General features: G+C 30.5%; 1 protein-coding gene across 1 annotated transcript in view; it reads left to right on the forward strand.

Annotated features, from left to right (window-relative positions):
• Positions 1 to 1,194: 1,194 nt before the first annotated feature.
• The window catches only part of LOC134857288 (glycine receptor subunit alpha-2-like), a gene marked incomplete in the record, with an annotated part of 74,301 nt that continues 62,862 nt past the window's right edge, over positions 1,195 to 12,633 (forward strand). Inside the window, 1 exon segment of the mRNA XM_063873673.1 lies at positions 1,195 to 2,487. Within this exon segment, the coding sequence (XP_063729743.1) occupies positions 2,346 to 2,487 (142 nt within the window).

The raw sequence follows: 12,633 nt of genomic DNA on the forward strand, positions 1-12,633 counted from the left end.
CAGATAATGATCAAAGTTAATGAGTTCAAAATCATAAGAATTTTTCAGTCTTGAAAATTCATCTGCTTATTATTTAATCGGTCAATATTAAAACTAATGGCCTGGATTTTTTTCTTACTTTGAGATTTTCGCGGTTTACTTTGAGATTTTGAATACTCTATTCTGATTGACTGAAAGTAAGTTAAAAATAATTTCAAGCATTCGGTCCCTCAAGCATGAGGGACGCCACCGCTATTAGCTTTTATTAGATCATGAAGCTTGTGAAGCTTGAACGAACCATTAGATCAACAATGATGAACAAGTTATTAGATAATCAAGCATGAACGAGCTATTAGCTATTATATCATCAAGAATGAACAATCAATTCACCCCAAAACAAACTCGAACAAGAATAGCCAGTTGCTGTGCAATTAGGACAGGAGGTTCTGACCACAATTAAACAAAAGGAAAACTTATTTTTGTAGTCCTTCGTAAAATTTTTTTTGCTTTTTTTCCAGTTTTTTTGTCATTTTTAGCTTGTAATGGGAGGAGGACTTAAAAATGCAAAAAGCAAAATGAACAAGCAAAATGAACAAACTAAAATTAAGTTTAAAACAAAAAAAAACTTGTAAAATCGTTTTTTATAGGACCCACGGTTTTATTGTTAAGAGCACGACCCGGATTGTCAAATTGTCTTCTTCTTTCTATGAAAGTATAAACTAAAACACACTCAATTTAAAAAATTGTTCCCAAATCGTGGTCTTCGGATTAATTACCTACAAAAACATATCCACTAGAAACACAAATTTTTGAAAAGAGAAAAAATGTATCGGTTCTGAGTGATTTTTTTTCGTTTTCCGACTATATTGGATCCTTTGATCTGGATTAAATCTTAATGCCTTTATACACATCGGTCGGGTAGGCCCGATGAACGCGGCTCATAAAATGAATTTCAGTTCACATTTATCTAACATTTTGTATTGAAAGTGACATTCTGCATTAATCAGATTATGTTATTATTAGATGCCATCTGTTTGAACAGGCCGTTTTTTGACGGAGGCGCTTATATATAGATGGTTTTTTTCCTTCGCCAACGTCTCTTTTAGAAAAAAATTAATCGTTAATTTGGCAAATATATATATATATATATAGAGAAATAAGACATTCCTTCAACGGGCCGTTTTTTGAAGTTCACTTCAAAACCAGAAGTGAGAATCTTTCAGAAAATTGACTCTTTTTCAAACAACAGTTTTTTGCCTTCAACTTTCAGATTTCTTGCCTCCAAACATCTAAAACACTGCTCCCACAATTCCATATGAGAAAGCCGGAAAAACACTTGTCATACGGCTGGCTCGCATATATGAGAATTATATAAATAGATTTTTTATTTTGAGATTTAAACAGGTCTCTAAGATCTAAAGTTACGCAAAAACAGGCAGAATGAGTCTCGAAAGAAAACTAAATCTAGGATAAAGCGACTTGTTAATTTTATAGATATTTCAGAAATGGTCAATAATCCCCCCAGACTATTTCAAGATTCACTATGGAAAAATTTAAATATTAAAATCTCAAAGCTGCAGGAATTTTTTCAACATAAAACTGGCCTTACTCGATTGGTTCAAAAAGCCAGAGGGTACCTTAAGAACAAATATAAGCTAGGCTAGGTCAATCTAAATTGGTTTTTTTTTTAATGTTAAAAGGATGAGTGTGGGTCGGGTTCCCCAAGCGAGGGATGTAGAAAGTGGTGCTTTTAGTTCAAAATTCTTTTCAGCCTTCCCTCAACCTATCTTAATTGCCACATGCTTAATATGTTCTTGGGCCAACAAGCCGAAGGTCCAATAGCCGAAAATAAGATAGCCATTCCACAAAGTTGAAAATTTTTTAATGTAAAATTATTTTATATGAAAAGGGTTGTTATGAACATAAAAGATTGTCACTGTTGTTATGCAATTGTTATGTTAGCTTAAGTTATTCTGATCCATTTTCGGCTTCAGGATGCGGCTGTTTGTTGAATATTTTTGGAAGTTACTTGCTGATTTAATAAACTTCTGAGAAAATTGATTTAGTGGAGTGAACTCTCTTCTTGTTGTTATCCTTGATTAGTAAAAATAGCTGCAAGCTGGGGTCACCTGCTTGTTGGAACTAACCCTATTTGTGATTCAACAAAATTTTTGGCAAATTTTGGAAGTTTTCCATATCAACTTAATATAATATACCATTTTAGAATATACCTTCCATATACCTCTAAATATATATTTACCAAAGTTACGATTAATTTACTTCACAGAGACGTTGGCGAAAGAAAAAAAACATTTATATCAAATCTTTATCCATTATAAATTGAATTATGGACGCAAACGGAAGTTATGAGAGCTTGTGATCTTGTGTTTTTCTTATTGTTGTCAATTCCACTTACTCATTGTAGGGAAAAGGAAAACAACCCTTCTAATGCTTACTCGCTCTTTCCTCCTGATTATCAACAGAGCCGAAGACCAAACGTGTTCACTGGTTAGTACCAGTTACAGTATGTTTCATTTTTTTGTTCCGTACCGTCGATGGCCGGGAGTAATGTTGTAATGTGTCTCATATTTCAGCAACAGAAAAAAAATTCAGATTGTGAAGCAGAATTAAATCAGATATTAAAAGAAAACATTTTGCTTAAATAAAAGCAAAACTCTGAATGTTTTGAGTGACGTTTAACGTGTCTACAGTAGCTTTGGTGAAACACAAGATGTAATTACCAGAAATTAAAAATCTTTTTACTTTTAAAAATCACCCCACTATCAATGTCAAATAATAAAAACTGGAGTCTGTTAATTTATCAATATTTGGATCAACTAGTCAGCCTATTTCAATGATGAATGTATTATGAGTTAAGTTGACACCGAAGCTGAAGCGTTAATAAGAAAGACAATGGACACTTCCACGCCTGCTACAAAACCTAGTAAGAAATGCAGGTTAAATAAACTCTTTAATTTTGAGTTCAAGGCTCAAATGTTTTTCAGACTTTTCTAAAAATTTCCGCACAAAAACGATATGAGCACAAGTACTCCGTCACCGTCAGTAGGGGCGGGAATTCAATTTTTGTTCCAATTTTCTAAGAAAACGGTATATTTATGCTCGCTGTGATTTTTCTATTCGGTCAATTTTCGCCGATCGAAATGATAATTTTTGACAAAGTTTTTTATACCCCATTGAAGATATCGACTTTTGGAGCTCAAATGTAAAAAAAGATATTCTGGGGGTTTAAAAATTGCCAAATTGGCAATGTTCTGGACTAAATTATGCGCACTTTGATTCATATTGCTGAGACCGTAACGCGAATTATTTATGCGTGGCGAATTATTCCGCACAACAAAATTGTTCTAAATTGAATTGAGGCTAGCTAATCAGATCGGTCATATTAATTTCGTACTACTCAAAGTTTCACACTGATATTTTCCAAAATTTAAAGGTTTTCAATATTTATTTTTCCCAAAAACTATTCGATACGAATTGAGGGACAGTCGGAACATTCAAGGCTTTGCCCTGATATACGAGCAGTCTTGTTGGAGATTACTTTTTGTTATAGTGCTTGGAATTTCAGCAATTATTGAGCTGCATTTCAAGTTTTCTGCAATTCCGTAAATAGCGCATAAATTTAGCTCAAATATTGATCAAAAATTAATGAATGCAAGCTTTTTTTAATTGTAAGTACGAGGTGAGTTTTTGTTATTGTGAAGCAAAAAACGGGAAACAAAATTTGAATAAAGTGAAACAAAAAAGACTTCTCGTATCAGAAGTCTTTTTTCCAAAAAAATTTCTTGCTTGGAAAGCGTTCCGTTTTTATTAAAATGTTAAAATTTGGCATAAACAAAAACTAAGAGTTGATTGTATGAAAATTTGACATGAAAATTCAAAACATGAATTTTTAATATTTTGTAACCAACACCAAGCCATCAAAGCCATCAAAACAAACGTGAAATATTGTATCCAAAGCACAATCCCCCTTCCTCAAACCAATTAAACTCGAAAATAAAAGTTTTTACCTAACACAATTTTTTGAGTTGGTTGGCAAAAGATTGTACCAATTTTTTTTCAATTAAAGTAAGCGAATGGAACAAATAATTTTGAAATATTTCAAGTTTTTCGATTACTGAAAGTTGTTTGCAGAAAATGGTTACTGAAAATTGTTTCTACTCAGTTTTTGTTCTTTTCGAACTATGACATCATCGACTTTTCATATCGACTTTTGAATCGAAAAACAATTAACAATAGTTTTGAATCAGAAACAATTGAAAAACAATAGTTCAAGTTTTCTGCAATTCCGTAAATGGCGCATAAATTTAGCTCAAATATTGATCCAAATTGAACGAATGCAAGCTTTTTATAATTGTAAGTACGAGGAGAGTTTTTGTTATTGTGAGGCAAAAAAAACGGGACACAAAATTTGAATAAAGTGAAACGAAAAAGACTTCTCGTATCAGGGTGAAGCCCTGAGTGTTCCCACTGCGTTTTAATTTCTATGAACTAAATTAAAATAAATTAGTTGATAAATATTTTCAAAAGATACAAAGGAAAAAACAGAAAACATTGGAAAACTTTTTTAATGTTTTTTTTTGAAAATCATCCCTAAAGTAGGAAGGGAAATTTTGCATAAAACCAGGGACTGATCTAGGATTTTCTCGAAAATTTTGTCAAGTTTTTTTTGAGGTCGGCCAAATTGATTTTCTGAGCTCTCCCAAATCACTATAAAGAACCCATTTTGACCAAATTTGTGAAAAAACAGGTCACAAAAGTCGCTTTTAGGCACTTTTGGGAAATTTTTGGCCAAAAGTTGGGTTTTTTGGCACGAGCTTGCCCCTCAAAATAAGTAATCAGTATCAAGAATGGAGTGAGTTATTAAAAACTTTTGAGCCTTATTATGAACTGTTAATACAGAGATAAAAATTCTATACTTCTTCAATTTTAATCAAACTGCATTTACAGTGAGATTCAAACTTTAAAAAAGTATATTTCAAGGTTTCTTTTTTTTCAAAAATTTTTTTTTGCTTTGAAAGCGTTTCAAAATGTTAAAATTTGGCATAAACAAAAACTAAGAAGTGGTTGTATGAAAAATTGACTTAAAAATTGAAAAACATTTTATTCAAAAGATGAATTTTTAATATTTTGTAACCAACACCAAGCCATCAAAGCCATCAAAACAACCGTGAAATATTGTATCCAAAGTACAATCCCCCTTCCTCAAACCATTTAAAGAGGATAAGTTATTTGTTTGTCATAATTTTTTTTGAGTGCATAATGGATTAGCTTATTTTAAAAAGCTTATTATAGAAAAACTTAAGAAAATTAAAGCTTATTAATTTATATTAGCTTATGAATAAGAAAATGACTGAAGAAAGTTTTGACTAAACATGTGAGTGATCAACCGTGTTAAAAAAGCTGTTCCACTTCAAAAGCTTTCTTAAGCTGTAAATTTTTCGCGCTCGTTCGAAGTGAGCAGTTTATACGGAATTAACGATTATGCTTCCCGTAACCAGATTCAAGCGCTAGCAATCGATTTTTGTTTTTGGTTTTATAACCAGTCTTTCTGAAAATAAGGGAAATTTATAATGATCTTTTAATAAACAATTATGTTGTCTCCTTTCCATAAGCATCATAAACAAATTTAGATGAATTGAATTCAATATAATCAATATTTTTTTCATTTTTTTTTTTCGTTACAATTGTAATCAATTGTAACTGATTTTTTCGGACCATTTATGTTTTTTTTGTATTAAAATTTGTTCTACTTCAACCGATTATAAGCATTTTTTCTGGCTACACTCTCTTTTAAATGCACAAATTTTCTTCGACTTTGCATCTATGTTGCTTATAAATCATGCTTTTGATAAAAGTTGACTTTCGCAAAAAAATTGTAAAACAGTTTAACAGTTTTCAAATCAAGTCAAACCTGTAAAGTTTTTCTTCGTTTTCTTCTAAAAAAAATTTTTGCGCCAAGCTAGCTGATTTTTTATTTTTGTGCTGTATTTTAATTGTTGCGGATATTAAGTTCAACTCTGTATGAAAATTAAAAATTTGGCTAGAGAATCAATTCTAGGTGAGTTCACGTAGCGAATAGAGTTTTTTAGTTGTGACAGTAAATTTTTTTTTAAATCTTTTTGTTTTCGAAACGAGATCAAAATCGATATGAACAAAAGCTGAGTAGAAACAAGTTTTTGCAAACAAATTTCAGTCATCAAAAAAGCTTGTAATTTTTTAAATTTTTGTTCCCATTAGATTTATTTAAAAAAATGATACAAATCAATTTCGACCGACTCGAAAATAAATATTTTTACGAAACACAATTTTTTGAATTGGCTAGCAATAGTTTGTACCATGAGAAAAAAATGTCCTACGGCGAGTCAATTCAGGCTGTCACTCAAAAACTGTAAAATTTTAGCAAAACATTGCGAGCCCTAGTTAAACTAAATAAATTGTTTCAGTTTTCATGTTTGAACCACTTGCTCGAAAATAGTAGTGTTTAACAAGGGAACTCAAACTTAAATTGGTTGCTCTTCACTCAAGACTTTAAAAAATTGCATTTTTTCAAATTTATAAATATATCGGAATGAAAAGATTTCACCGTTTGGTTGTAACTATCAATTGCGAATTTTCTTGACCAGCGTTTTTACCTGATTCAGTTTGAGTCAGAATTGTGTTTGGTCAAGTTATAATGTTATATTACTTATAATATTGGAACAGTACATTAAAATTGACTGAAAATTAAACAATGTCTCTAATAAATTTTTGAGAAAAAATTGCTATCGAATGTACCTAATATACTATTCCTATCGAACTTGCTTAGAGCTCTTCCTCACACCGCGACCAAAAAATGAAATAATTTGAAAAATCGTCTGTTTTTTTGTTTTTTCAGTATGATCGAAAGTTTCTGTGCTACTTGATGCAACCGGTTATCCCTGTTTTTCAGTTTGTTCTTCGAAATTTTGTTCTTATTTTTAAAATTTTAATTCTAGAGTTTCACTTGATTTTATGCCATACCTTTCATGAAAAATACAAAAAACAAATCATTGCTACTTATTTTGGCTATGTATTTTTTGAACGTTTTCACTAAGTTTTGAGAATCTTTTTGCTTTTTCCTTGCATTTGTGGCTAGGGCTAGTAACTTTGTCTCCGAATTTGTTTTAGTTTTTTTTTTCATTTTTTAAATGCAATAACATAAGCCGAAGCAATCATTAGTATTATTTCAAGTGACATATCATATTAAAACCGAAATGTGATTCAAATTTCCCAACGTTTTGAATTAACCGGGTCAATATTCTTGTTTTTTTAATAGAAAAAGTTTAATCCAGTTGAATTTTGGAATACTTTTTTCTTTTTTTTCTAGGAGATTAAGTTCCCAATGCTCCATTATAGATTCATTGGCTAAAAATTAATTTTAAAGCTTGCAACATTTTGGGAAAATTTTGATTTTTGTTCGGAAATTATTTGTTTAACTTTATCCATTTTGACTATAAGAGTAGTAGATAATGCCTACCTTATAACACATCTCAACTCATCACTTACAAAAAAGAAAACAAGTTTTTGAACAGTTATTTATGAAAGCGGCCTGAAATCTGTGATGCGTGAACTGCAATGGGTCTCCTCTTTTTGGGCAAGGTTTTGTTTGAAATTTATCAGAACTGTCAGATTAATTTTTGTTTTGTTTTTCAACTGGTGCAAAGATTCACTTCACCACTGTATCAAAATTTTTACGTTGGTTAGAGAATTAATTCTGGGGAAGTTCACGTAGGGAAAGAAATAATTCGGTTGTCAATGAAGCCGTTCGATTGTCAAAAATTTATTCTAGGGAAGTTCGCGTAGTAAAAGAAATTGTTCGGTTGTCAATTCAATCAATAACGCTTGAATTATTTCAATTTTTTTTGTTCCATTTGCTTACTTCATTAAAAAAAATGGTACAATTTATTATTATCAAGCTCGAAAAAGCATACTTTTACAAAACACGGTAGTTTGAATTGGTTAGCAATAATTTGTACCAAATTTTTAGTTTAGCTTACTTTCACTAAAAATTTGGTACAAATTATTGCTAACCAACTCAAACTATCGTGTTTTGTAAAATTTTGCTTTTTCGAGTTTAATTTGAAAAGTAGGTATAATTTATTGTTAACAAAGTAACGAAATGAAACAAAAACAATTGAAACATCTCAAGCTTTTTTGATATTTGAAATTTGTCGGGGAAAAATAGTTTATACTCAGTTTTTCTTCACATCGACTTTTGATATCAATTTGATAACAAATTGACAAACGAATTTTCTGTAACAACCAAAAAATTGTCTTCTCTACGAGTGTACGAGTGTCCCTCTAGCCAGTGTATTAATTTTGATACTAAGACGAAGTGAATTTTTGCACCAGTTGAAAAACAACACAGAAATAAACTCTTTAATTTTGAGTTCAAGGCTCAAATGTTTTTTAGACTTTTCTAAAAGTTTCCGCACAAAAACGATATGAGCACAAGTACTCCGTCACCGTCAGTAGGGGCGGGAATTCAATTTTTGTTCCAATTTTCTAAGAAAACGGTATATTTATGCTCGCTGTGATTTTTTTATTCGGTCAATTTTCGCCGATCGAAATGATATTTTCGACAAAGTTTTTTATACCCCATTGAAGATATCGACTTTTGGAGCTCAAATGTAAAAAAAGATATTCTGGGGGTTTAAAAATTGCCAAATTGGCAATGTTCTGGACTAAATTATGCGCACTTTGATTCATATTGCTGAGACCGTAACGCGAATTATTTATGCGTGGCGAATTATTCCGCACAACAAAATTGTTCTAAATTGAATTGAGGCTAGCTAATCAGATCGGTCATATTAATTTCGTACTACTCAAAGTTTCACACTGATATTTTCCAAAATTTAAAGGTTTTCAATATTTATTTTTCCCAAAAACTATTCGATACGAATTGAGGGACAGTCGGAACATTCAAGGCTTTGCCCTGATATACGAGCAGTCTTGTTGGAGATTACTTTTTGTTATAGTGCTTTGGAATTTCAGCAATTATTGAGCTGCATTTCAATTTTTCTGCAATTCCGTAAATAGCGCATAAATTTAGCTCAAATATTGATCAAAAATTAATGAATGCAAGCTTTTTTTAATTGTAAGTACGAGGTGAGTTTTTGTTATTGTGAAGCAAAAAACGGGAAACAAAATTTGAATAAAGTGAAACAAAAAAGACTTCTCGTATCAGAAGTCTTTTTTCCAAAAAAATTTCTTGCTTGGAAAGCGTTCCGTTTTTATTAAAATGTTAAAATTTGGCATAAACAAAAACTAAGAGTTGATTGTATGAAAATTTGACATGAAAATTCAAAACATGAATTTTTAATATTTTGTAACCAACACCAAGCCATCAAAGCCATCAAAACAAACGTGAAATTTTGTATCCAAAGCACAATCCCCCTTCCTCAAACCAATTAAACTCGAAAATAAATGTTTTTACCTAACACAATTTTTTGAGTTGGTTGGCAAAAACTTGTACCAATTTTTTTTCAATTAAAGTAAGCGAATGGAACAAATAATTTTAAAATATTTCAAGTTTTTCGATAACTGAAAGTTGTTTGCAGAAAATGGTTACTGAAAATTGTTTCTACTCAGTTTTTGTTCTTTTCGAACTATGACATCATCGACTTTTCATATCGACTTTTGAATCGAAAAACAATTAACAATAGTTTTGAATCAGAAACAATTGAAAAACAATAGTTCAAGTTTTCTGCAATTCCGTAAATGGCGCATAAATTTAGCTCAAATATTTATCCAAATTGAACGAATGCAAGCTTTTTATAATTGTAAGTACGACGAGAGTTTTTGTTATTGTGAGGCAAAAAACGGGACAGTAAATTTGAATAAAGTGAAACGAAAAAGACTTCTCGTATCAGGGCGAAGCCCTGAGTGTTCCCACTGCGTTTTAATTTCTATGAACTAAATTAAAATAAATTAGTTGATAAATATTTTCAAAAGATAAAAAGGAAAAAACAGAAAACATTGGAAAACTTTTTTAATGTTTTTTTTTGAAAATCATCCCGCCGCACGCTATTTAAAGTAGGAAGAGAAATTTTGCATAAAACCAGGGACTGATCTAGGATTTTCTCGAAAATTTTGTCAAGTTTTTTTTGAGGTCGGCCAAATTGATTTTCTGAGCTCTCCCAAATCACTATAAAGAACCCATTTTGACCAAATTTGTGAAAAAACAGGTCACAAAAGTCGCTTTTAGGCACTTTTGGGAAATTTTTGGCCAAAAGTTGGGTTTTTTGGCACGAGCTTGCCCCTCAAAATAAGTAATCAGTATCAAGAATGGAGTGAGTTATTAAAAACTTTTGAGCCTTATTATGAACTGTTAATACAGAGATAAAAATTCTATACTTTTTCAATTTTAATCAAACTGCATTTACAGTGAGATTCAAACTTTAAAAAAGTATATTTCAAGGTTTCTTTTTTTTCAAAAATTTTTTTTTGCTTTGAAAGCGTTTCAAAATGTTAAAATTTGGCATAAACAAAAACTAAGAAGTGGTTGTATGAAAAATTGACTTAAAAATTGAAAAACATTTTATTCAAAAGATGAATTTTTAATATTTTGTAACCAACACCAAGCCATCAAAGCCATCAAATCAACCGTGAAATATTGTATCCAAAGTACAATCCCCCTTCCTCAAACCATTTAAAGAGGATAAGTTATGTGTTTGTCATAATTTTTTTTGAGTGCATAATGGATTAGCTTATTTTAAAAAGCTTATTATAGAAAAACTTATGAAAATTAAAGCTTATTAATTTATATTAGCTTATGAATAAGAAAATGACTGAAGAAAGTTTTGACTAAACATGTGAGTGATCAACCGTGTTAAAAAAGCTGTTCCACTTCAAAAGCTTTCTTAAGCTGTAAGTTTTTCGCGCTCGTTCGAAGTGAGCAGTTTATACGGAATTAACGATTATGCTTCCCGTAACCAGATTCAAGCGCTAGCAATCGATTTTTGTTTTTGGTTTTATAACCAGTCTTTCTGAAAATAAGTGAAATTTATAATGATCTTTTAATAAACAATTATGTTGTCTCCTTTCCATAAGCATCATAAACAAATTTAGATGAATTGAATTCAATATAATCAATATTTCTTTCATTTTTTTTTCGTTACAATTGTAATCAATTGTAACTGATTTTTTCGGACCATTTATGTTTTTTTTGTATTGAAATTTGTTCTACTTCAACCGATTATAAGCATTTTTTCTGGCTACACTCTCTTTTAAATGCACGAATTTTCTTCGACTTTGCATCTATGTTGCTTATAAATCATGCTTTTGATAAAAGTTGACTTTTGCAAAAAAATTGTAAAACAGTTTTAACAGTTTTCAAATCAAGTCAAACCTGTAAAGTTTTTCTTCGTTTTCTTCTAAAAAAAATTTTTGCGCCAAGCTAGCTGATTTTTTATTTTTGTGCTGTATTTTAATTGTTGCGGATATTAAGTTCAACTCTGTATGAAAATTAAAAATTTGGCTAGAGAATCAATTCTAGGTGAGTTCACGTAGCGAATAGAGTTTTTTAGTTGTGACAGTAAATTTTTTTTTAAATCTTTTTGTTTTCGAAACGAGATCAAAATCGATATGAACAAAAGCTGAGTAGAAACAAGTTTTTGCAAACAAATTTCAGTCATCAAAAAAGCTTGAAATTTTTTAAATTTTTGTTCCCATTAGATTTATTTAAAAAAATGATACAAATCAATTTCGACCGACTCGAAAATAAATATTTTTACGAAACACAATTTTTTGAATTGGCTAGCAATAGTTTGTACCATGAGAAAAAAATGTCCTACGGCGAGTCAATTCAGGCTGTCACTCAAAAACTGTAAAATTTTAGCAAAACATTGCGAGCCCTAGTTAAACTAAATAAATTGTTTCAGTTTTCATGTTTGAACCACTTGCTCGAAAATAGTAGTGTTTAACAAGGGAACTCAAACTTAAATTGGTTGCTCTTCACTCAAGACTTTAAAAAAATTCATTTTTTCAAATTTATAAATATATCGGAATGAAAAGATTTCACCGTTTGGTTGTAACTATCAATTGCGAATTTTCTTGACCAGCGTTTTTACCTGATTCAGTTTGAGTCAGAATTGTGTTTGGTCAAGTTATAATGTTATATTACTTATAATATTGGAACAGTACATTAAAATTGACTGAAAATTAAACAATGTCTCTAATAAATTTTTGAGAAAAAATTGCTATCGAATGTACCTAATATACTATTCCTATCGAACTTGCTTAGAGCTCTTCCTCACACCGCGACCAAAAAATGAAATAATTTGAAAAATCGTCAGTTTTTTTGTTTTTTCAGTATGATCGAAAGTTTCTGTGCTACTTGATGCAACCGGTTATCCCTGTTTTTCAGTTTGTTCTTCGAAAGTTTGTTCTTATTTTTAAAATTTTAATTCTAGAGTTTCACTTGATTTTATGCCATACCTTTCATGAAAAATACAAAAAGCAAATCATTGCTACTTATTTTGGCTATGTATTTTTTGAACGTTTTCACTAAATTTTGAGAATCTTTTTGCTTTTTCCTTGCATTTGTGGCTAGGGCTAGTAACTTTGTCTCCGAATTTGTTTTAGTTTTTTTTTCATTTTTTAAATGCAATAACA

The sequence above is a fragment of the Symsagittifera roscoffensis genome, chromosome 1, assembly GCF_963678635.1.
Source record: "Symsagittifera roscoffensis chromosome 1, txSymRosc1.1, whole genome shotgun sequence".
Lineage (NCBI taxonomy): Eukaryota > Metazoa > Xenacoelomorpha > Acoela > Convolutidae > Symsagittifera > Symsagittifera roscoffensis.